At 43.8% G+C, this 25,983-nt stretch overlaps 3 protein-coding genes across 3 annotated transcripts in view; 2 read left to right on the plus strand and 1 right to left on the minus strand.

Annotated features, from left to right (window-relative positions):
- LOC135133270 (integrin alpha-V-like) overlaps positions 1-25,983 on the minus strand; it is a 201,630-nt gene that overhangs the window by 65,851 nt on the left and 109,796 nt on the right. The window lies entirely within an intron of this gene.
- On the plus strand, positions 4,929-8,369 carry LOC135131601 (uncharacterized). The gene is made up of 4 exons (XM_064059412.1): positions 4,929-4,991; positions 5,121-5,377; positions 6,509-8,144; positions 8,202-8,369. Exons 1-4 carry the CDS (start codon positions 4,929-4,931, stop codon positions 8,367-8,369), a joined length of 2,124 nt encoding a protein of 707 aa, XP_063915482.1.
- LOC135131602 (uncharacterized) lies at positions 22,313-24,461 on the plus strand. The gene is made up of 3 exons (XM_064059413.1): positions 22,313-22,508; positions 23,577-24,041; positions 24,097-24,461. Exons 1-3 carry the CDS (start codon positions 22,313-22,315, stop codon positions 24,459-24,461), a joined length of 1,026 nt encoding a protein of 341 aa, XP_063915483.1.

The raw sequence follows: 25,983 nt of genomic DNA on the forward strand, positions 1-25,983 counted from the left end.
TTGTGAAAAAAAATATATTTGGGACGACGAAATAAAGAGTTTATGTAATTCACTTCTACAGATTTCGACGAATTGAAAAGCGAAATAGATTTAAGTATATAAAAATGATGACCATTTTATCAATGTTGAGTCTATGAACGATGTGGTTCAGCAGTTTCAAGACCATCCTGAACTTGATATTTTATATACGAGAATTAATGATGTAATTAGAATTTTTCTTACAATTCCGATATCAACAGCCGGAGCGGAAAGAGCATTCTCCAAACTTGTGCTAGTTAAAACAAAAATAAGATCTACAATGAAACAAGAAAGGCCGAAATTCCTACTCCTTATGAATGTAGAGCAAGAGTTAAGTTGTGAGATTAAGATTGTTTCGGCTAGCTTAAATTAGTTTTTTTTTTTATATATCTAACCCTCCAATTATGTTTACGACCGTGCCTCCGGTCCAGCCAGACGTTCAGGATCACCACGTCTGTGGGAAAAGGGGATGAAAGTGCCAAAAGAACCACCAGCCGCACTCAGTAGCATTTCATACTCCTGATCGATCAGTTCGATAAAACACCCCTGCGTGTCCTTTCGTGTCGTAATTACTTTCGTTGTACTTGTTATCGCTTTGTGTACTAGTGCCTTCACGGTACTCATTTCGTCGCCTGTGTCATTTCGTCGCTACTCATCCCCTTCATCGTCATATCGCTGACACACGCATCACCAGGTAAGTCGTAACTTATTGCAGGCAATTATTTTTCGTATTTAATACATTTTCGCGAACAAAGACTAATGACGTAATTAAACAATTTTTAGAAAAGGGTCCAAGGACTCTGTTACCTTAATTTCATTAAAATCAATGTCAAATATTTGTTTTTAATTTAGCAGTACGTTTTTCTTTGATATAACTTTTGTAATAATTGGTTTTTTTTTAATAGATTTTGTTACTAAAGATCAAAGCCGCCAGTGGTGTTAGTTCGGATCGATGTAGCGGTAAATAAACTCATACAACTTCAAAAAAGTAATCATTTTCTAAACGATACTAAAATACTGATAGTCCTAAATATGTTTACAATGAGTTCACAACGAGAGAGTGATGTCTGGAAATTCTTTATTAAAACAAAAGACGGTGGAGCCTGCAAAATATGTCTGAAGGAAGTAAAACCTTGTGGAAATACGACAAACCTAACGAATCATATGAACGGAAAACATCCTTCAGAGAAAATTCCTGTATCTTCGGAAAGCGTACGTAAGGTTTCAACCTTTGGGTTCAGCATAACAAAATCAACAATATGTAATTGCTGGCCTAACAACCTGGATGAATGTCACTTACCTCAAAGCAAAATCTCATATCTGGGAGATGATTTATCACAAAACGGTTTAAGTAAAGCAAAGATAATATCGAAGCAATAACAGCTACTCCGCGACCAAATAATATTACCGAACTTAAGTCGTTTATTCGAATGGTTAATTATATATTATAGTAAATTTATACCTAACATTATAGAAACTCTAGCACCCCTCTATCAATTACTAAAAAAGGACGTGATATTTCAATGGCCTGATAAATGTGATATAGCGTTCAGAAGCATCAATCAAAAGATTGCGTCTGATACGGTTTTAACTTACTTCGACCCCAATCGACCCATCACTGTAACATGTAATACTTCTGAACGAGGCATAGCAGCGGTCCTTTCACACAGGATGGCGAATAGCACTGACCTGTGTATCAAGAACATACAACAAAGTGCACAAAGAAAGTTTAACGTACCATTTCGCCATAAACAAACTTCAAGAGTACTTATATGGAGCGAGATTTACGTACAGATCAAAAATCGTTGGTCTACTTCTTTGGGAAACAAAAGAAAATAAACCAGACATACGCAAATCGAATAAAGCGCTACGCACTATATTTTTCAAACTTTGACTTTCAAATTGAACACATAAAGGGACGTGACAACGCAGTCGCAGACTGTTACGTTTACCACTTAGATAACCAATTTATACTTGACGAATACATACCACATATTTCTCAAATGTAGATATTCCTATAGATAATGCCATGATAAAAGAAGAAGCAGCAAATGACGCTATACTAACTAAAGTTATAGATTATGTTCGATTGGGATGAAAACCTTCAACTACTTTATAATCGTAAATTAGACCTGCACGTAGTGAGTGGCTGTTTGTTGTTCGATACCAACGAGAAATAGTAAAAAATGAACTGCACTCCGCTCATCAAAACATTGTGTGAATCAAAGCTCTGGCGAAATGATGGTTCATATGGTTTCCTGGAGTCAACAAAGAGATTGAACAGATACGCAGATCATGCAAAGCGACTAATCCGTTCAAAATTATACACATGGACTTTTTCACGTTCCTGCAAGGACAATACCTGATTATCGTAAACAGGTGCACTAGATGGTTAGAAATTTACAGCATGAAAAATATTACAAGCGAGACTACTGTAGAAATGCTTAAAGATTGCTTCTCTTGATTTGGACTACCAAAAACAGAGTTGTTGTTTCCGATAACGAACCTTCCTTCATGTCCGAAGAAATGGAGATTTTCATTACCGAAACGGAATCAAACACATGACAATCTCGCTATTCCACCCTCAAAGTAACGGCCTTGCCGAAAACGGTGTTAAGATAGTGAAAAACACGCTGAAGTCCACGTTGGCAGATGAACAAAATAGAAATACCGCTATCCATACGATACTTTCTCGTTTCCTGTTAATTTATAGAAACACACCGCATACGACGACCAAAGTATCTCCAGCGAAAGCCTTGTTTGGTCCAGAATTACGCACAAGGTTCCACCTAATGACTCGTGAGGACCATATTTTTAAAAAATACGCCGCGAGCCAAGTACAAGGCGAAATTTTAAAATCAACGACAAAGTCGTAACCAGAGACTATCGTACAACCGAGAAAAGATGGGTTAATGCAAGAATAATTAAAACAATTAGCAACGACACTTATTTATCCCAACTGGCGTTACCCAAATCAAATAATGAAAAGGAGTGAGTATGGTGAGTCAATATTGAATCAGGACACCACCATTAGACGGCACAAAGACATTCCAAAGTGAAAATGGGAATTCCCGTAAATTACGACTCTATGTTACCACAAGTACCTATTCCTGCCTCAATACGTACCAACCCACTAATGAGACTCCTGTACCAGCAGATCTGAATGAGACACACGTCAAGACACTCAACCTACACCAGTCACTGAACGAATGATTTCTCCCGCAGCACGTGAATTTAGCAGACCATCTAGAATTAGGAAAACCCCAAAGAACCTACATGATTTTATTGTTAGGATGTAAGGTTTCAACGTGTATGTATACAATATTTTAGTTAGTTTAGGTAAATTTCATTGTTAAATAACTAGGTGAATCAGTGCATATGTTGTTTCCCATCGTGGCGGCAAATGACTATGAACTCTTTCAGACTAACTTAAAATCTGCTGTCCTCTATAGTGGTCTAAAATAGGAAATATATATTGTAAGTAATGTACCCTCGCTATTGGCCCCGACATGGTGTCACGCTAGCCGAAATTCCAGCCATTTGAGTGTAAGTATCCACGGACAATAAAAATATACGATAAAGTGCAAGGGAAGCAGTCAAGGGGACAGCCTATTTTTTTCTTGTCGAAGAATAAAGGCGTATGTTGATTTTGCTCTCGTGTTTCCATTTCCTTGTGTCGCTTTGAGATTTTGGCAATTTTTAGTTATTAGTTCAGAAGTGGGATTATGTCATGTGCAGTGCAGTGACAACTGCAAGAGTACAGTGCGGTACGTTTGTGAAGAAATACAACGAACAGGAGGATGACGAAGATGATCTCAACGACCACGGGAGAAGTATCCCAGTGAGAGAGCTTGCCGGAGCTCGGAGACGCGATGTGCGAAAAGACGATGCGCCGAACGTATCGAACGTTTGGAACAGGAAAAAATGGTTCGCGAAAGATCCACGGACCGACCGAATTTATTCCAGGCAATTCGAATAATATATCAATTACCCGCTGGCTGTTTAAGATCGACCAGTTAAGGAAGGTCCACAATTGGGATGACGTCAAAAAGGGGTACCACATTCAGAATGGGGTCCGTGGCTTAGCCAAAAGTTGGTACAGTGCAAAGGTTGTACTCGTTTAGGACATACAGTCGAAACGTGTATTAAGTGAACCAAAGGAAAAGAGGTGTTGAGCACGCAAAGTGAAATGTGGCCAGCGTGTGTATTTTGTTAACTGTAAGAATGTAAGACTGTAAGAAAGTTGTACAACGGTACAAGCTCGCACAGCTCTCGGGCGATAATAAGAGGGAGTGTCACCGGCAATCGAAGAAGCGAGCGCTACACTTGAAGTAGGGGATGTGAACGTCGACGTTCGTGTACTCGTTATTGCCGATAATAATCTACAAGCAATACCGGTCCTAATCGGACAGCTGTTTATGAACCATCCAGATGTCCTACTGGTGATTAATCGTGACAAGTTGTGGGTGTCGAGTAAACACTTATCTACTGGTTCCTGATGGGGTTGAACCGTTGAAAGTGGTCGTATGCGCGAAGGATGCTACTGTGATACCGCAGTAGTATGTTGGACATGTCGAGGTGGAAACATCATACATCGGTACTATCTGACCTGACATCGAGGCAGTACGGGCGACATCCTCCGGTGTTTTTGGCGGCCTCCAAGGTGTCCTACCTGTCGTGAATTTAAGGCACGGAGGAGCTGCATTACCGAAAGGAACAAATAATCATCCGTAGACAAAAGTGCTACGAGAAACCGGTACAAAACAACAATCCTATAAGTAACTTCATTTTGGCAACTCAGATTTCTCGCTCTCCATTTGCGTTGCAGGAAAGTCTGTTAAAATTGTTGGAATGAGACTGGCGATAGATACGTGGAGACGTGCAAGTACTGCGGGTCACAGCATGTGCGCATGTCAGGCCAAGTGACAGAACAAACGGTCACCACGAAGCGGCAGCACGAGATGAGAATGGCGGTCTTTTCGGTGTTAACTTGTATAGTATAGTTACTAGTGTGGTATGTAGTTAAGCGTTGTTAATAAAGCGTCTTATGCGTTGAATAGTGCTTTGTTGCCCCACGGACCTTCTAACAAAAATTACTTAAGAAATATCGTGATTGTTTGGCGCAAAATCTAAAGAACTGGGAAAAACGAAAGAGAGTCTCTAGAAAAAAGAGAGTCAACACTAGCCAACTGGAAACTATGGGTCCATCTACATCGGCACAGAACGCAGAATCCAATTCTGAAGAAAACTGGTTTTGTAAGTTATGTGATTTCAAGGCTGATACGCGTCAGTGTATCATATGCTTCATCTGGGTCCACGAAGATTCTGTAGGGCTACCGCCGAAGACGAGGATGAATTTGTTTGCTCGGACTGTACACCCTAAATAGATCCGCCTCATTATAAGCAGTACATGAAACAAGGCCCACTAACAAGGTTTTTTTAAACCTAAAAATTTTTGTTTTTGTTTATTTTATTTTTCTTTAATAATTATGAAAGTTCATTTGTTTTTATAAAATTAAAAGATCTAAAAAATATGCAGGTTTTTTTGAGAAAGAAAACATAGATCGTTAGGTGTGCCTTACTACTCACATTTACCTTAGTCGTCATATTGTTAGAAAAAATAGATAACTAATAAATAGAGGGGAGTAGTATCGCTTGGGGATAATTCGATCTGTAATATAACCAGTGTATGTGAATGAATGAATGAATGTTTGCCAATTGTCAATAATTTTATTAATACACATTCTAATAATAATTATGTGTTTTGGCCAGCCCTTAGAGAAAGCTGAATTTTGATAAATGTAGGTCTGTGTTTGCAATTGTAAACCAACTTGCCTTTCTCAAACTGCTCGGGTACTTTCGGCAGTCCATTGCTAGGACCGGGAGGCGGTCATTATTAATGGCCTCGACTGTACCAAAAGCGCGTCCCATACAAGATTTTTGGGGTATTTTAGCTTCAATGGTATACGCTGAAGGTTAGGAGGCCAAATCCACCAGAAGGCCGAAATTTCGCATCAAAAAAATGTTACGGGTAATAGACCTTGACGTCATCCAAAGGATGATGTTAAAGGTCAGGGGAAAATTAAGAAACATTGAAGCAAAAGGTGCTTTTTCAATACTGTAATATTAGTTTTTGAAAGTTTAAATATTGCTGCTTTTGTTAATAAAATTAGTTTATTGTAAATAGTTTTTTTTTAACTAGAGTAACAAAATTTCCGGATAATTTTAGCCCACCCGTTATAAACGTGTTCGCAAACGGGGTCGAAACAGAGAGCTGAGAACCATAATTAAGGCACGAAATTATTCAAAATTAAGTGATATAGTAGATTTTACTGACATAGACCCCACATTAAATTTATAGAATGTTTACACCTGACAATCATCACACTTTTTCACTAACTTTGCTACATTCGAATCGAACCCCGGTCTCTTGCGTGACAGGCGGAGATACTTACCACTATACTAACTAACCCCACGGGAAACTCCGCAGTTTGGTGGACACCCTGCCCATCCCAAAGATGATGAGAACCGTCGTCCAGGACGCAATGAGTAAGTGGAACCTCCAACTGTTCCCCCCTGGTGAGGCGCCGATCCAGATACCCGTCCGAAGAGGTGTTTACCAGGGCGACTCCCTGAGCCCGATGCTATTCGTCCTGGTGACGGCTTCCATTATCAAACGGATAAAGGAGGACCCCCAAATCGCCCGCCTGTCACTGGGAAAACACCTGATAGTGGCCTACATGGACGACATCAAGTGCCACGCCCCCAACAACAGGTCCACCCGGGCGATCATGGCGATGCTGGAAGAGAGCGCGCGCGCCCTCGGTCTGGAACTGAACCTGGGAAAATGTGGCCATTACTGTAGGTTGCAAAAGGCCGACGAGGAAGGCGGAGACGACGACGACCTCATCCCCGCAGTCAAGAATGGCTACAAGTACTTGGGACTAATCCAGACGGAGCGCGACTCTCCTGAGAACTTCAACATCCTCGAGGAGAAGATTCTGGCAAAGGCGGAGGAGATCCTGAGCTCCAACCTCACGACGGCGCAGAAGAGACGGATCTTTAACAGCTGCGTCATTCCAGCGGCGGTGTACGTTACAGGAAACATCATGCCCAACAGCAGTGTTCAGGGAACGTTGCGGGCATGTCGCGCGCTGGACCTGAAGATCCGGAAACACATGGTAGCTGAGAACATCAAGACGCTGCCGACCTCCAACCAACGTGCCTACCTGCCGCACTCCATCGGCGGTCTTGGTTTTCGGTCCATTGAGACCGAGACAGAAATACAGTACGCGAGGAGATATGCGTACTTAACGTGCCATCCAGAGCTCACGGACATCCTTGAGCAGTACAAGACCCTGGACGCAGCAAGGTGCCGCACACCGCTCAGCGACTTCCGGCACATTGCCGAGAAGTACAACCTGGAGATCCCCGTGGAAGAGAACTGGCGAGACCTAGCGACGCGGCTGGTGGAAGGCATCAGGGCGGCCAACCTGGAGGTCAGGATGCAAGACTGGGGGAAGGCCCTCCAATACCCAAGACTGGTTCTCAGAGAGCGGGATTCCATCTCCTTCCCAGCGGCTGAGTACTTCCGCACCAACTCATCAAAGCTATCGATGATCAACGCCGCGGCAGAAGAGCAGATCACCCAATTCCGTGCCACCCCCGGGAGGAGGCTGGCCGAAGACCGACGCTGCAGGCGGGGCTGTCCGGCGGAAGAGACTGCATACCACGTGGTCACGTCCTGCAGGACGACGTCGTACACCACACGTCACGACCAGGCGGTGTACTGGCTGCTGCGCACCCTATTGGAGGCGCTTAGCGCCCCCGACGAGGTGAGGCGCAGACTACAGTTCGGAAGGGCGATGCTGAACGCGGAGTTCGACGCGCCGCTGGGCCCGGTGAGAATCCGCGCGGGTCAGGCGATCCTCACTGGTGTACCTCTGCACCATAACAAGCCAGATGTTATGGTACAGGTGCTAGCCCGGGTGCCCTCAACCTACATCTTCGAGGTCTCCATCCCCCACCTGCAGAATTATCGCACACAAGAGGGGATAAAACGGACGAAGTACGGGCGCAACTCGGTGGCAGAGAAACTACCAGACCATCGGACGGGATCTCAACCTGCTGGATCAACTGGCCCCCCCTCTATCGATGCCGTGTCCACCTGGGCCTCTTCATAGTGGGTTGGCTATGGGGAAGTACTGGACACCGACGAACGACGGCGCTTCGCAAGGCTGCCGGGCTCCCTAGGAGTGAAGGACTGCGAGGTGAAGGCGCTGTACCAGAAGGCGGCATACAGTGTCATCACTGAGACAACGAAGATCTTGTGCCGCCACATGGGAAGATGAACTGCCCCCCGACCCTCCCTAGATAATGTACCCCTCTTTATGTCGACTGAATAAGCAATATATATATTACATTGTACTTATATTTAATGTATGTACAAAAAAGTAAATAAAGCTAAACTACCTATCATCTTACTACACAAAACCGGCGACACCCAAGACCCCAACAATTACAGACCGATTTCGTTGCTGAATACAGACTATAAAATCACCACGAAAGTCATCAACACTGTGGTGAAAAGTGCTGTGGGCCATGTAATCCCAGACGAACAAATGTCCGGGGTAGGAGTATGGGGCACCATGCACGGACTCCTACGCGACAAAGCGGCCACTCAAATGTCCCGACTGCGCAGACGTGAACACCACTCGGCCTGGTACGACTTCCGTAAAGCCTTTGACACAGTCTGCCACAAGAAAATCCGAGCCTTAGTGGACGCACTACCAATACCAGCGAAAATGAAAACCACCATCCAGGCTGCTATCAGCAAATGGAACATCTGCCTGAATCCCACCCAAAGAACACCAATCCGGATCCCAATTCGGAGGGGCGTCTACCAGGGAGATTCGCTGAGCCCAATGCTCCTCATCTTAGTCACAGCTGGGGTCATCGAAAAGATCAAAGAAGACCCGACGATCAACCGGCTCTCAAAGAGAAAACATAAGATTATCGCCTACATGGACGACATCAAATGCCATGCCCCGAACAAAGAGGCAATTCAAGCAATAACAACCACGCTCGAAGACTACTCACGTCAACTGGGTCTAGAACTAAACTTGGGGAAATGTGGGCACTACTGCAGTGCAGTGGGCGAAGGAGAAGAAAATGACGTCGTCGACCGCATACCAGCAGTGAAGACCGGCTACAAATACCTAGGCCTCATTCAGACTGAACGAGACACAGCCGAAAATTTTGACATCCTCGAGGACAAAGTTACCGCCAAAGCCTCAGAGATATTAGCTTCCAAACTAACCACAGCTCAGAAGAGGCGACTCTTCAATAGTTGTGTCATCCCAGCTGCGGTCTACGTAACGGGCAACGTATACCCCACCAACAGTGTCCAGGGAACTCTGAAGCGATGCCGAGACCTCGACCTGAAAATTAGAAAACTGATGCTCAATGAAAACGTCAAGACTAGGCCCATCTCCAACCGACGGGCGTATCTACCGCACAACATCGGCGGCCTCGGCTTCAAATCAATAGAAACCGAAACCGAAATCCAATATGTCAAAAAGCACACTTACCTGAGGACACACCCAGAGCTCCGCAACATTCATGAGCAATATAAGATGCTTGACAGAGCGAAATGCCGCACGCCAATTGGAGACTACAGATACATCATGGAGAAATATGGAGTCAAAGACGTAGAGAATACTGACTTTAACATCTTGTCAACCCAAATTGTAAAGGCGATCAGAAAGGCCGACCTCGAGACCCGAGCACAAGACTAGGCAAAAGCGATGCAGTACCCCAAACTAGTACTCGCAGAAAGCAACACCATCTCTTTCCCAGCAGCCCAACATCACCGTACAGATTCAGCGAAATTATCGTTGATTAACGCCGCTGCCGAAGAACAACTCCACCAGCTGCATGCAGTTCCCGGAAAGAAAGGCTCCCGCAAGTGCCGCAAAGGATGCCAGGAAGATGAAACAGCCTACCACGTCGCCACATCTTGTCGAGCAACCAGCTACAACGCACGACACGACCAGGTGGTCTACTGGCTCCTCCGAACGATCTTGGAAGCGACTAACGCCCCCTATGACATCGTGAAGGGGCTGCACTTCGGGAAGGCAGTTCTGAACACAGAGTACGAGATCCCAGACGGAAGACTGAGGATACGAGCGGGCCAGAGTATCCTGACAGAAGTACCGCTACACCACAATAAACCGGACGTTATGGTCCAGATAGATACTGACCCGGGACCCACAAACACTACTGTTCGAAGTCTCAGTTCCGCACCTGCAAAACTACCGCACACAGGAGGGAACAAAACGGGTAAAGTATACGAAGAACTCTATGGTCGACATAAACCATCGAAACTACAAGACCATAAGTAGGGACACCAACCTAGCAGACCAACTTGCACACCTACACCGATGCAAGGTCAAATTAGACCTATTAATAATCGGCTGCTACGGAGAGGTTTTAAACACCGAAGAACACCGCAAGTTCCAAGGACTCATGCAGACATTGGGTGTCCCAAATTACAAAACCTAGAGGCTCCTGAACAACGCCACCTACAGGGTGATCACACAAACAACACAGATACTTATGAAGCACCTGCGTGAGTAACGCCAACTAGAATTTCGCCCCAACACCGTACTATAATATTTATTTATTATTTATTTCTTATTTATTTGTCTACCTATAGTTTCTTGATATTACACATTAATCACAATGCCATTGTAATTATAATCCCATTATAATGACAACAAGTGAATAAAGATATACTACCCAGTTCTGAATTTGCATACGCGGCGTCCACATAGCCCTCCCGAATAAACGCGTTTTATAGGAAGAGGCGAAATCAGAACCGCTACGATTATTGCTAATTATCGGAAGTAATAACAGCCGCGACAATAATCGGACCCAACACACACCTACCCAGCCGTCAATCCCTTCACCAACCCGAATCATCCCCAAACCAAAACCAGACAACAGTGTCGCCATATCCCATATGTGCACCCTCGACCCCTCCTACGCACACCACACGTGCGACCTGACGAGAAGCGTAACTCAGTGGCGGAACAGTGTATAATATTAGGGGGCGCAACACTTGTCCTGAGCGATGGCCACCTGGAAGGAACACGAAATCAACACCATCCGCAATCTCCTCCCAGAAGACGGCAGAATTACTGCCGGAATAATCGCCGCTGCGAGTGAGCAACTCCCCAGTCGAACCGCTGCTGCCATCAAAAAAAAGTTCCTCGAGGTAAAGACGAGCAACGGCGCACCGAAGGCGGCGAGAGCCACCCTCTGGACCGTCGAGGAGACACAGAGACTCGTAATAGAATATCGGCAACGTCTCCAAATAAAAACAATAAAGGCGCGAGTCGAGGACTTGAAACCATTCTTCCCGTGCCGAACTCTGAAAGCAATTGAAACCCGCCTCAGAGAAACCAACCCCGCGGTTTATTACGCCAAATCCGAAGACGCCCTGCCGCCGCTGCCCGCAGCGCAGTACCAGTCCCAACAACACCACCGAAACCAGACCACGCCGACAAGACCAGTTCAAATCGCATCCCCAGCCACGCCGTCACCGACGCCCAGATCTCGACCCTCATCTCCGCCAGTGGCGTGCGCTTTAACCAACCCCTCACCGCTCCCACCAACGCTCCAGCCAGGGCCGAGTCGGCAGCTTCCCAACAACTTGCGGCTAGCCAGACAATCACCATCTCCACCAACACCAGAGGCGGCGCACAAGGCGCCCCTGACAGAGCGGCCCGCACAGGCCGACGACAACCCTCAAATAGCTATCGATAACCCAGCAAACACCGACAACAACCCCACATTCCCCCACCTCCGTAAGCAATTCCGCAAATGTTTAACTCTTACTTATTCCAGAAACAGACCACGCCGCCTACTCCGCCTTCACATCCCCGCAGACAATCAAAATGTCAAAGACATCGACGCCATCCTCAACGAGGCGCTCGCGAAAATTGACGCGAAAATCAACAACTCCCGCGAGAAGGCATAAGGCCAGCAAGCACGCAATACTAGCAGCCGGCTTTCTTCTCCGGTTGACGCTCTGCGGAAATATAGGGAAGAGTAGACGAAAACCCAGCTACAAACCAACAGAATCAAAAATTCGAAAACTGCAGGAGCATGTCGAGAACGCAAGAGAGCTGCAAAACCTGGCTACAGACGGGGGAATCCCGCACCACTTAAAGGCCGAGCGTGAACAAATGAGGAAGCTAAAAATGATCAGGCCCAACCAGTACATCAAAGCGACAGAAGACCGAATCGAGCTGCTCTCCGATGAGTTGCAGAAACAGAAAGGCACCAGATCCTGAAAGATCGACACCACTTTCAGGAACGCCCGTCAATGCGCACCATCCACCCCAATCCCCCCTCTAATAATTTGGACCCGGAAACGACAAAAGCGTTCTTCCAACGGCTTTATCAGCCGGCGCCGGTAACCGAACACCCATGGGCTGACGACTGGCTCAACGAGGTCAAAGACGCCTCAACCCCAACGCAACCCTACCAGCGTGACCTTGTCGAAGCCAAAATCAATGTTGCCTTAAAATACACCGCCCCATAGAAAACGCCAGGTCCAGATATGGTACCAACAGCGCTCTACAAATACTTACCGTCAGCTAAACGATATCTAACATCATTTATTTGTAGAGCAGTAGAAGGGGATTACAAGCTGACCAAAGAAGACGTAGAGGGCAACCTGGTGTTAATCCACAAGAAAGGAGACGCAACCGACCCGGCGAACTACCGCCCCATAGCTCTCCTTAACGTAGACTACAAGCTGCTTACTAAAACGGTCTTAGAACTCCGCAGGGACGCCATACCACCAACCCTAATCCCAAAACAACAGCTGGCGAGGAGCAATGTGAGTGGCACTCTACATGGTCTTCTGATCGATAAGGCCGCCACTAGGGGGGCCAACTTGAGAGGACGGGAGCACCACACAGCGTGGTATGACTTTAGTAAGGCGTTCGATTCAATCTCGCATGAAATACTGCGTTAGCTAATTGCCGCATTACCCATCCCCAAAGCGACAAAGAGCATGCTCAAGAACGGAATGGCCCATTGGAATTTAACAATCCCCTCACTGGACGGTGTCAACATTAAAGTCCAGAGAAGCATATTCCAAGGAGACTCAATGAGCCCATTCCTATTCGTAGTAGCGACGGCAGGAATTCTAAGGAAAATCGAGAGAGACCCCAATTTAAACAGCGCAACTAAAGGGTCCCACACCGTCATCGCATACATGGATGACTTGAAGTGCCACGGCCCCAGCCGTAGGTCAATCGAGATAATGTCTGGTATAATAAGGGAATTTTCGAACTAAATGGGCCTCCACCTAAACAACGCCAAGTGTGGCTACTATTCTTCGAACTCCGGGAACATCGACGATACGGCCGGATGAGTACCCCCGGAATTAACTGGTAGCTACAAATACTTAGGGATTGAACAACTTGAGCAGGATGCGGAGGCCAACTACGACAGAAACAAAGTAGAAGAGACAGCAAAATGCATTCTAGAATCCCGCTTAACATCTTACCAAAAACGAGCGCTCTTCAACACATCAGTGATCCCAGCAGCGACCTACATGCTGGGCCAAATAAGCCCTGGGAACAAATTCCAGACCACTCTTCTCAGGGGAAAACAACTGGACGGGGTGATCAGGAAATTAATGGTGGCGGAGAACATCAAAACGAGACCGACATCCAAAACAGCGCGCGTATCTCCCTAACAGATTGGGGGGCCTGAATTTCCGCAGTATCGAGACAGAAACAGAAATCCAGGTCGTCAGGAAATACATATACCTGCAGACATACGCGCAGCTAGACGCAGCTGGATGGAGGTCTCCGCTCTCCGAATTCCGATATCTCCAACAAAAATATCACCTGAAGCCAATGCAGACCGACCAACCTCCCAAAACCGTCACGAAAGCCTACATCGACACCATCAAAGGCCAGACCAGCGAAGCCCGTATACGAGAGTTGTCCAAAGCCATGCCTTATCCAACGCTGGTGGTTAAACATCAGGAGGAGCACATATTATTCCCGGCCACCAGAAACCTTTGGATGGACTCGCAAAGACCCTCGCTACTAAACGCGGCAGCCGAAGCACAGCTTTTTGCGTTGCGAACCAGGCCAGGAGTCACCGATGACAGCGCCCTATACCGCTACGGGTGCAGACAATGGGAGACAGCCTATAACGTGGTGACCTCATGCGGGCCGACGAACTACAACACCCGCCACGACCAAGTGGTGTACTGGCTGCTGCGCCTGATCTTAAAATCAACCAGAGCAACTGAGGACATCGTCAAGAACTGGAAAATTTTTTACACGCAGTTAACGCGGTACTTCGTGCTGAACAGCATCACCGATCAAAAAATTCAGCAGGTTCTCCTGATAAATTGTATCGAAGAAACGTACAAGCTGCTGTGGAATCTCTGCGTTCCGGACGATCCAAGTAAGAAAACCTTCACGGAATTGATTGCACTTTTTGATAAGCACTTCGTTCCCCCCATGCTACATTTATATTATATATAAATTTTATCATGTAGTGCGAGGAAAATATGAAGAAATGGTCGATTGGGCGTCGCGAATACGAAATTTGGCGTCAAAATGCAAGTTCGGAGCGGAACTACAAGTTGTATAAGATGTGAATAACCTCACTTTTCAACAAAGCGTCGACATTGCGGTCAGTAAAGAGGCGCCGAGGCACTGTTATGTCTTGGACAAAGAAGGATCCAGGAAGACGGAAGAGGCTGAAATGTTTCAAAGTTGTCTAGCCGGAAAACTTGGAGGGAATCACAAGGCCAGGCAAGAGAGCCAAGTTGAAGAAGGTCGTGTGACGAAAAAACGAATTTAGGGCAACTTCCCAAAAGCCAGCAGCCAAGTCTGGATCACAGTTGTGTACAAAATTACCACGGCGGAAGGCTGACCGCAGTATCTCTGGATGCACTACAACAACAATTACCAAATCGATCGCGCGCAGCCATCAAAAAGAAGTACCTAGAAAGGAAAGCACCAAGAAACGCGGACACAACATCCGCAAACAGATTTGTGCCCTGGACAGCAGATGAAGTACGCAGACTGGAACGTAAGTACAAGTCCGTTCTTCATTTTAAAACAAAAAAGATCCGAGTAGAAACCATTATCGTCAACTTCCCAAACCGAACTATCAAGCCGATCGAAGCAAAACTCCGCGAAGAATTCACTACGCTGTACAAGGTAAAGCCAGGCGAAGAACTGCCAAACCGCAAACCAGCTGTCATAATAACCTCACCAAACGCGCGAAACCAGCTCGCTGAAACTACAAAATCCGTGCCACCACCTACAGGCCCATACCGGTTACCTCCGGGCTCGGCGTGCCACGACGACGTGGCCGACGCGGCTGCTAAAACCCCCCTACCACCAGGACTAACCACGCATAGCGCCAACAAACCCGATGACGAGCCCACCCCACCACGCAAATCAACACAACCACTCCACACCACTACGCTGCACGAACCAGCAGCACAACCCCTAACGCCATTGCAACCAAACATATCTCACGCCATTGACCCCGCCGACGACGACCTTGGACATCAATATAGGAAAGCTCTGATCCTAACGTACTCCAAATCTCGTCCAAAGAGATTAATCAGATTCTACCCTAAACCACAACACCAACCCATATTGGAAAAGATCAACGAGATTCTGGAAGCAGAATTAGGATCCATTAGTCTCCAAATTAAATCGCCAACCAAGGGGCATAAAGCCTCTAAACACACGATTTTGGCTGCTAGTTACCTACTGTGAAAGAATATCGTTGGCAACATGGGAAAAACTAAGAAAAAACCTTTCTTCAAAAACACCGAAAAAAAAAATTAAGAAATTAAAAAATCACATCGCATTCGTTAAACAACTACAGCAACGAGGAAAAATACCGATGACGCAACACTTGCAATAGGAAGCCCATGTAATGGGGAAATTACGTATGGCATCTGTACAATACATCCGTACAACAGAAGATCGTGTAGAACTCCTCGAAAATCGCCTGCGCGAAAAGAAGAAGAAACGAGAAGTCAACACCACAAGGTACCATTCTAACCATCGATAAAAACAAACCGAAAACAAACCAAACCAACCAGCGAAATAGATTGTAATAAAGCAAAGGACTTTTACAGCGAGCTTTTATAACCCCACTGCAGAACAGCATTCCCCATGGTTTGAAGACTGGCTAAACACAATCAAAGAAAAAACGAATACCGAAAGATCAAACTCGGATATACAGATGCCGAACCTCAGAGCACACCTGGATGATGCATTACGCTTTACAGGACCATGGAAAGCCCCTGTACCAGACGGAATCTCAACCGCCCTTTACAAAACCTTCAAAGCCACAAAAAATTACCTCTTCTGTCATGTCGAGGACACCATAGAGGGACGATACCGAATGACACGAGAAGACATCCAGGCAAACATCATCCTACTACAAAAACCGGCGACACAGATTATAAAATCACCACAAAAGTCATCCACACTGTGGTGAAGAATACTGTAGGCCATATAATTGTAGAGGAACAAATGTCCAGGGCAGGAATATAGGCACCATGCAAGGACTCCTATGCGGCAAAGCTACCACTGAAATGTCCCGACTGAGCAGAAGTAGTGACCGTGGGTGTGAACTAAAGAAAAGTTTATACGGACTCAATCAGACACCGTTGGTATTTCACGAGAAAAGCAACGGAATTTTAAAGGAATTCGGCATGAACTCTACTCGTTTTGGCCGCAAACTAAAACTCAATTTCGAAAATATACAGGGTGTCTCAGAAATAAGTACATTAATTTTAATCAGTTATAGAGCTCATTGAACTCAACAACTTTTTTTAATAGAGTTTTGTCAAGAACTTTTTAATTATCAAGTTAAAAATTGTTCAAGTTTTATCCCAATTAAGGTTACCCGCCCATGGATCCTCAGTCACCCATGGACACTAATAATTATTATAATTAATAATTTATGGTCAAAAACAGTTACTAGGATACATATTTTCCTAATCTTGTCAATGTGACAAACATTTAGAGAGAAATTGAAAATCCTGCTCCCTAATGGCGTACGGAATTTCATCGGCCCAAATGTGGGTGTTGATTACACATTCCCTCGTGTAACGGACCTCATCAGTTGATGGTATAAAAGATACAAAATTTGCTTGTTCGTTTATTTTTCTATTAACCTACTCACAAAAGTTTTGCCTACGTGGTAAGTCTGTTAGTTTCAATAACTGAATTTTCTGGTTCTGAAAGGGGTACATTTGTTCTCTGAGTATCCTCCAAATAATACTCTCCGATACATCACACTAGACAGTGATGCGTGCTAGTGCTCGGTCGAGCTTCGACACTCTTCAAAACAGCCTCTTCAATATTAGCAATTCTACATATTACTACGTAACTTACCCTGATCCTGAGGTGCAACTTTAAAAGATCCGCACTCTCGAAGATGCTGCAACGTTCTTAAAAGTGCGCATATTTGGCAGACGATTTGGGAGGCTTTCTGAAAAAATTCTTTGGGCGCGAGTGTCGTTTCCCCGAGCTTCACCGTACGTTAAAACGATATGGGTGCATTCCAAATTTGAAAACAAAGCCATTTCAACACATTTCGTCTATAAATTAGAAACCTGTGCCAAACAAACTTTAAAGAGACAACGTTTAATAACATACACTTGACATAAAAATGATTGTCAGTGTCAAAACGGTTGCTGGGGTACCTTCTTCATTGTTGTAGTGTTGTTATTATTTAAATTATTATTTAAGGTGAACATAGACGGCTCGTGAATATATGGGTGGGAAAATTCGAAATTCGACTTGAGTTTTCGAAAAAATGGTAGATAAAAAAGTTGTTCCGTTTCACGAGTTCTGTTACTGGTTAAAATTAATGTACTTATTTCTGAGACACCCTGTATATGTGGCATACTGCTATTTAAGCATGCAAATATTGCGCGATCGTGGGACAAAAACTCTACGTTTAACGGAAACCGCATACGTGCGTAATGTGCTCGAAAAATTCAATATGAGCACATGCAAACCCCGGTCAATACCAGCAGACCCCGGTGCTGTGCTGAAACGTAATTCATATGAAAGTAGCACCGGTGCATCTTATCAACAAGCGATCAGTTCGCTAATGTAATTGGCCGTGGCTATGCGTCCGGACCTGGCGTTTTCGGTGAACCAGTTAAGCCAACATTTGAAGGAAGCATCCATTTGAAATACACTGGCATGCTGTAAAACGAATGTTCCGGTACTTGCGTGAAACTATGGACACTGGAATTACGTTTGGGGACCATGGTGAGAATGTGAATCAACTCGCTGAATACTCGGAGGCGGATTACGCGTTGGATGAAAATCGAAAATCGATCAGTGGCGTCGTCTTGATGCTTAACGGTGGACCAATCAGCTGGATGTAAAGGAAGCAACCTATTGTGGCTGATTCAACGACGAATGCGCAGTATGTAGCACCGTACATAGCGACGAAGAAAATTATTTATATTCGCGGCCTTTTAGCTGACAAGGGCGTGGTACAACACCCGACGACTCTGTACATGGATAATGCGGCCGCTGAACACTTGGTGCGACACCTTGTTCACCATCAACGCACTAAGCATATTCACGCAAAATTCCACTATACACGTGACGTCTATCAACGGGAGAGATTGATGTGAACCACAACGACAACGGAACAACTGGCTGATATTTTCAAGAAGCCGCTCATCCGGGATAAATCTGCGATGCTACGCTCATCAAAAGAAAATCAAGGTCAGAGATATTAAATTCGTGTAACCAATGCAGACGAGCGGATCATTATACAGGGTCATTATAAAATATTGTAGTCGAAGAAGGCCATGATTTTGGTGACATTTTGTGCCGCCTTTTTCAGTTTTGTGGAAAGGATTACACTAATATTGGAATTTTTATTTTTAGCGCCACATTAGTTGACATTAGCGGCTGCACTGTTTCAACGCTTCATCAAATTCTGTCAGATGTCAATAATTTTTTCGTTTGTACTGGTACGTTTTCCCTCACTTTGTGCGTTAATTGACTTGTCTTGTTTTTCATTTTTGCTGTCTTCCCCTTTGTTAGAACTTTAATAAGTGTCTCAAAAAACAGTTTTTATCAAAACTACAGATCATTGTGGAATAATCTCAGGTAATGAACAGAGGGGAATAACTATGGTCAGTGTTACAAATGATTTTTTTAGTTCTTTGGCGCAATCATCATGCCTATTACCGTAATGGGGTGTTAAATGAGGATGGGGATGGAGTGTACTCTGTGGAGGCGTCTAAAAACGAGTATCTAGTGAAATGTTCTGTTGTCATTGATGAAGAATCTTTGAAGACGCTTTAGCGGCGAATTGTGGCCAGATTTAACAACACTGGTAGCGTTTCTAAGTGAAAACCGACGGGGAGACCTCAAGTTAGTGAAGACGTTGTTGAAGATTTAAGGATGAGAATGGAACAAAGTCCGAATAAAGCTTTGTCAAAAATCTTTACTGTCTGGAGTACCATACAGCCCATGTCAGAAAATCGTAAAAGAGAAGTTACATATGCGTCCATACAAGATTTTGTTGGTTCAGGAGCTGCAACCAGCTGATTTTCCTTGCCGTGTTGGGTATTGCAGTTGGTTTCAAGCTGATATGGACGATAACGGGATTCTCGATTTGTCGTTCTTTTCTGATGAAGCCTGGTTTCATCTGTTAGGCTATTATGTCAACTGACAGAACTTCAGAATTTGGTGTATAGAAAATACTCACGCTTTTGAAGAAACACCATCACACGCAATGAAGGTTGGTGTGTGGTTAGCTGTTTCCAGACGACGATTCATAGGCCTGATACTTTTTCAAGTAAATGAATGTGATCAATAAACAAAATTAGATGTAGAAAGTGTATGTAGGTACTGCAATAAAGTTTTTTATTTTCAGTAACTTTCATTTTTCTTTCGGTGTTAGTTGCATTCTCTTAATTTAAAACTTACTTCAACTTACTGTTTAGTAATAATTGTAATTTTACTATTAGGAAAGTTAAAAATCTTTATTAAACATTCTGTTGTTTCAAGAGATCTCATAATCATCTACAGAACTCTTAACGCTATGCTCCTGAAATTTTATTGGTTTTTTCATCTTTTTTGTTATAGAAATTTTGAAAAATCTTGATATTAGGATGGCCATGTGGGCGTGTTTTGGGTAGAACCTCTTTGACATTCCTGTTATGCAGATCTGGCATGTTTCAGATATCTAGAAACTGCAAAGCTGAAGGTAATGTTTGGACATAGCAGTTTTCACCTATTGTAGGGATGAAGATCAAGGCTTTCAGTTGTGTTTTTTCAAGAGAAAAGCACCGGTCACAAACCGTGTCTCCATGTCTGCACCAATATTTTGACGATTCCTTACAATTAACAAACAGAACTTTCGCGGGATCACAACTTTGGCAAAATTATTTACTGCAAAAACTCATTAGGTACTCATAGTGTTCGTTAACTGAGATAAGACTTGCTCTGCCATTGTCCATTACGTGATTTTTCACAATTTTTACCTTCAGGGTACCTATAAAAATGTAATTTTTTAAATAATTACCGTGTTCATTGGTTTCGACAAACTTAACCTCACTTTTTGGATTTCATTATTTGAAAAATTATTGCTTCTTTGCAAAACAGACCAGATGATTTATTCTGTTCAACTCCAATCGACTTTCCAAGGTGTAATTCATGACAAAGCCCTTAAACGTTTTTCTGACAATTTACAATTTTTGAAACTGAAATGTATTGCAGTGGCGTTCACAAATGCTCGATAACACTGCAACCCTTAATGCTCTGGCCTGGCGTCTTTTCGTGTCTATTTAAAATGAAATTAAATCGCAAACCTGGCATGTCAATTTTTGACACATTTGATAGATTTGTTTCGACGTTCGTGACATTTCAAAAGAGTTGAAATCATTTTGGTGATTAGCGGCACGAGAAAAATTTCAATTGTTTTTCATAGGTGAGTTGACTACAGTATTTTATAATGACCCTGTATAAGTCACTGTACGGAATTTACGAAATTGAATATATCAATCACAGACTAATAAAGGCGGTTGATAGGCTGCGTGTTCAGTCTATCTGAACAAGGGTATACAAATCGTCCACCCTACCCCACCCGTATAAGGGTACTTCGAACCACTTTTGTATCGATTCACATCTAACCCGTCGACGAGGCCGCCTCGACACCGGTACGCCTCCGAAGCCGGTATTTCTATATTTGTGTGAGATCAAAATAAATTACTCTGCAATCTACGACTCGAGTTTTGATTTCGCGCTACCTGAAGATCAAATTGAAAACCCTCAGACTTTTTATTTACTCCATCACGGTGTCACAAAGGAAAGCAGTAATACTACCAAATTACGAGTTGTTTTTGACGCTTCCGCAAAGTCATCTAACCATAAGAGTTTAAATGACGTGTTACTGATTGGACCGAACATCCAATCGAGTTTATATTCCATTTTGCTACGGGTTAGACAACATAAAATCGCGGTCACAGCAGACATTTCACAAATGTACAGACAGATTCTGGTACACCCGGAACATCACGATTACCAACGATTCTTATGGCGATTCGAAGAAAATGCACCAATTGAGACATACAGGCTTAAAGCGGTCACTTTCGGTGTTGCGTCAGCGCCATTTTTAGCTATCAGAACGTTGCATCAACTATCGCTTGATGAAAAACATAATTTTCCGAATGCATACGATCAAATTATAAATAACATGTACGTGGATGATCTAATCACCGGCGCTAATACAGTTGATGAGTGTATTATCAACAATTGCGCAACTGTTTGATCCCTTAGGCTTAGTTGCGCCAGTTGTGGTTACTGCCAAGGTTATTCTTCAGCAATTGTGGACGTTGAGGTTAGACTGGGACGATAGGTTACCGGCAAATTTAGAAGAGCGGTGGAATAGTTTCTTAGATTCATTGGCTGACTTAAATAAAACAATAATTCCTCTCTGCGTGATACCGGTTGAAAACGCCGCTCACATACAATTACACGGGTTTTGCGACGCCTCCCAATTACGGGGCTTGTATTTACATTGGGTCTTACAAAGAACGTGGTGAAATTCACGTTCAATTACTCACGGCTAAATCTAGAACAGCTCCATTGAAAACTCAGACACTACCCAGATTAGAATTACAGTAGACGCCGCTTAGTATGATCACGGTTAATGTTATCAACCGCTTAATGTGATCAAAATGGCTTGGAACGGGCCCACGCAATACCAATGCATTGCAGTTTTTCCGTTTATTGTGATCAATATTTCGCTTATTGTGATCAATCTCGCAATTTTTATACAAGTGGGAATTGCTTTTTTTGGAGAAGCGAGACGACTGAAACTAGCATTGTGTTTTAATGAACATTCATTGGTCGCAAAAGGTACATTAGCTTATGGTACTCACTTTGTATAGCCACAATCACTGATAGACTTTATAATCAGTGCGTTTTCGTCTTTTGAATGAACGAATTTTTTCTGTTTTTAATTTGGGTGGTACTTATGCGAAAATGAGCACGTCAAAACGACTAGATCTCAGCTTATTTGAAAAAAAAAAAAATCTCAGCCCTTTCTCAACAAACTTCTAAAATAACCAAAGGGAATTAAGAATTCCCTTCTCAGAATGATAACCAAAATAAAAATAAATTTTAATGTTTATGTACCTTCATCTATCAGCATGATGAACACTCTCTTGTCCATGATTTTGCTTTGTTTCAAGTTTTACTGTCTTTGATGGTGGTTTTCGCTTATTGTTATCAGTCGGTTAGTGTGATCAATTTGCCGAAGTCCCAAAGTGATCACATTAAGCGGCGTCCACTGTATGTGGTGCAGTTTTGTTAGCAGAGTTACTGCCCATTCACAATGGACATAAGACATAAGAACAAGCGCATAACATAATTTACGTTTTTAGTCTGTGTCTGGCTTATGCTTATCTACGTTCACAGTGGACAGAGTGAACTCTGTAAGAATTGTTAAACTGCGCAAACGCAGAACGGAATAACTCCCGGATAAACTTAGAAACGGCTAACCTCAAACTGAATCAATCAAAATATCTAACCTACAATATTCAAACTTGAGAACTCGCAGTACAGAACAGACTCGCAATGTGAAGATTTGATTATAATATATATAATATAATCGAAGGTGTGAAATGCCAAGTGCCAACTGTCAAAGGGAATTCAATAGCAGCATTCAAAAGTCCCTAGATTTTAACATAATTTTGACATAATTCGTGCACAAAGTTGAACTTATTTCAACTTTGTGTACGCACAGAAGGATTACATAAAACGTTCATAAGCATAAGAATTACGTTCGTCCACTGTGAACAGGGGTACACGTTTTCCATCGTTTCAACTTTATGTATTTATGTAAGCTTTATGTACTTGTTATGCCTTATGTCCATTGTGAATGGGCAGTAAGGGTTAATCTTGTGCGTCCCTTTCTTACCTGCGGTGTTGATTATGCAGAGCCCATTTTAATTAGAGAGGGAAGGGGTCGCGGAAAGAGGTCCATTAAGGTGTACGTTTGTCTGTTTATTTGCCTAGCTGCTAAGGCGATTCACCTGGAATTGGTCACTGATTGCACCTCGTCAGCGTTCATAGGGGCCTTTAAGAGGTTTATATCTCGCAGAGGTAAACTGTCGACCATTTATTCAGACAACGCAACAACGTTTAAGGGTAGCAATCGGGAATTGCGTTTCATCCATCAGGACATCATAAAATCAGAGTCTTTTCGAAAATTGATCGGAGATTGTGCGGGGGACAATATTGAATTGCGTTTCATACCTCCTCGATCGCCACATGTCGGTGGCATTTGGGAGGCTGGTATAAAGTCTATGAAATTTCATCTGACGAGAGTTGTCGGTCAATCATTGTTCACCTATGAAGAGATGTACACTTATCTCACGTTGATAGAGGCTTGCCTGAATTCCCGTCCTATTAACCCCATTATCCTCGAGTCCTGACGATTTAACGGCGTTAACGCCAGGTCATTTTTTAATCGGATCTGCTTTAACAGCTCCAGCTGAACATGACCTGAGTACCGTCAACATTCATCGGCTGGATCAGTGGCAAAAGACCCAGCAACTGCGCCATCATTTTTGGAAGAGGTGGTCCCGAGAGTACCTCCTGGAGTTACAGCAGCGTTCCAAATGGGCTACGTCAACGCGGCCAGCTGCCGTGGGTGACATCGTTATCATCCACGGTGACCATGTACCTCCACTATGTTGGACTTTAGGTCGCATCGAAATCACACATCCAGGGCGTGATAGCAGGGTGCGAACGGTGTCAGTGCGAACCAAAAACGATATCATTCAACGATCAGTGCATAAACTATGTCCTTTGCTAAGTTGAACCACTCATTATTGTTGTAACACTTGCAAACCATCGCGTTCATTAGAGGCAGCCGACGCATTTTTCTGATGGCAACTTTTCCAGAAAACGGAGATGTCATTTCTGTTGAATAATGGTTTATTACGCCGTCCCATCTTACTACCCGGAATTCCTAAATTACCCCGCAATATCCATCCGTACCCAAGTTCCCAAAAATCCCCATAGACCGAGCACGTTTTCGGTTTGATGCACTCTATACAATGGGCCCCAGCAATAACATGGAAACCCATCGTTTAGAGGTATTAAATTGAAACGCTCTTGATCGAAGCCATTAAGCACCAGATATGTCAGTCTTTGACGCGGAACTTATTCGTAGAGATAGATCGTTTTCCTTGATTGTAGGTTTGATAATTGTGAATAGTAATAGGGTTTTTTGAAAAAAGAGCTTTAGTTTCGGCCGGACAGATTGTCTCGCTTCCGCATTTGTAGAGGCGTGTTTTGTATTGCATGGGCCGAAGAAATCGGCCAGCAAATTCCGAACTTATGTTTGTTGTTGTAAGCCGATTGTACGGGAAGGATATTTCTATGAATTGGACGAATTTGCCGACAGACTACCCGCTCAAAGTCGTTGCTCGCTTTTTAGGTCAAAGCTGTGGGAAAAAGCCCCCGGCGCGAAACCAGCCCCGAAAGGAGGTGGTTGGCTAAGAAGTTCCCCCTCTAATCAGGAAGGTACGACCTGGCTTCAAAATTTTGTCAGAAAATTTAGTTACTGTTTCGGTTCTGAAGTGGTCGGTCGGGAAATTCTCCTGCGGGTTGATCTTACTAATTTTTCTTTGTAGACTTGTGTTAAGTTTTCGGCTTCTAATTTAAATTCAGTTTAAGTGTTCATGTAGTTAAGGTTGTCTTTTTTTTTGTGTGTTGCTTAATAATTTTCTTAACGTGTGCGATTAATAAAGGAGGCTGGTCGAAACTACTCTGTTGTTTTCTTCCTTTTTTTTTGACAACCCCTCTTCGCGGTTCGCGAACATCAATAGTGAATTATGTGACCTGGTGTCGACGCCGCCACCCAAAAAGTTAAGAGCAATCATTTTATTTATCCTCACATCAATATTGTTGGGACCCACACCGGTCTGGCTAGACCGGGTTGCAAATTAAATGGTGTCAGAAGTGGGATGATTTCAACAAATTACGATAATGGGATAGTTCAAACAAATTGCAAGTGTGGGATAATTTTCAACAAATTACGAGAACGGGATAGTTTTCAAAAATTACGATAACGGGATTCGCGAGATCCACGGGAAAAAGGAAGAAACGGTCCACGTCAATCGACTCAAGTTGTGCCTTGCGACTGAAGAAGTGTCTGACCAATTAGCCAATATCCCCGCAAAAGTTAAGGAAGCACGTAATCGTAGACGCATGCTAGACGACATCCCTGTTTTGCCATCCCCAGTCACACAGCCCCCTGTTTGCGAGCCCTGCAAGTCCCCCATCACTGACGATATCACTAATAACAGAACACCACCGCAGGTGACGGGAATCCCTG

The sequence above is a fragment of the Zophobas morio genome, unplaced genomic scaffold, assembly GCF_036711695.1.
Source record: "Zophobas morio isolate AGI-343-1 ecotype UQ-CSIRO unplaced genomic scaffold, CSIRO_AGI_Zmor_V1 ptg000021l, whole genome shotgun sequence".
NCBI classification, from domain to species: domain Eukaryota; kingdom Metazoa; phylum Arthropoda; class Insecta; order Coleoptera; family Tenebrionidae; genus Zophobas; species Zophobas morio.

Excerpts from the sequence above, each read along its gene's own strand:
- LOC135131601 (XM_064059412.1), top strand. The coding sequence starts at position 4,929 with ATGTCAGGCCAAGTGACAGAACAAACGGTCACCACGAAGCGGCAGCAC. Across the intron at positions 4,992-5,120 it reads AGCACGAGATGAGAATGGCG|AAATATCGTGATTGTTTGGC; the intron begins GTCTTTTCGGTG and ends AAATTACTTAAG. Across the intron at positions 8,145-8,201 it reads ATCGGACGGGATCTCAACCT|TGGGTTGGCTATGGGGAAGT; the intron begins GCTGGATCAACT and ends GCCTCTTCATAG.
- LOC135131602 (XM_064059413.1), top strand. The coding sequence starts at position 22,313 with ATGGCTTGGAACGGGCCCACGCAATACCAATGCATTGCAGTTTTTCCG. Across the intron at positions 22,509-23,576 it reads AAAAGGTACATTAGCTTATG|AGCCCATTTTAATTAGAGAG; the intron begins GTACTCACTTTG and ends TTGATTATGCAG. Across the intron at positions 24,042-24,096 it reads AGAGGCTTGCCTGAATTCCC|GTCATTTTTTAATCGGATCT; the intron begins GTCCTATTAACC and ends CGTTAACGCCAG.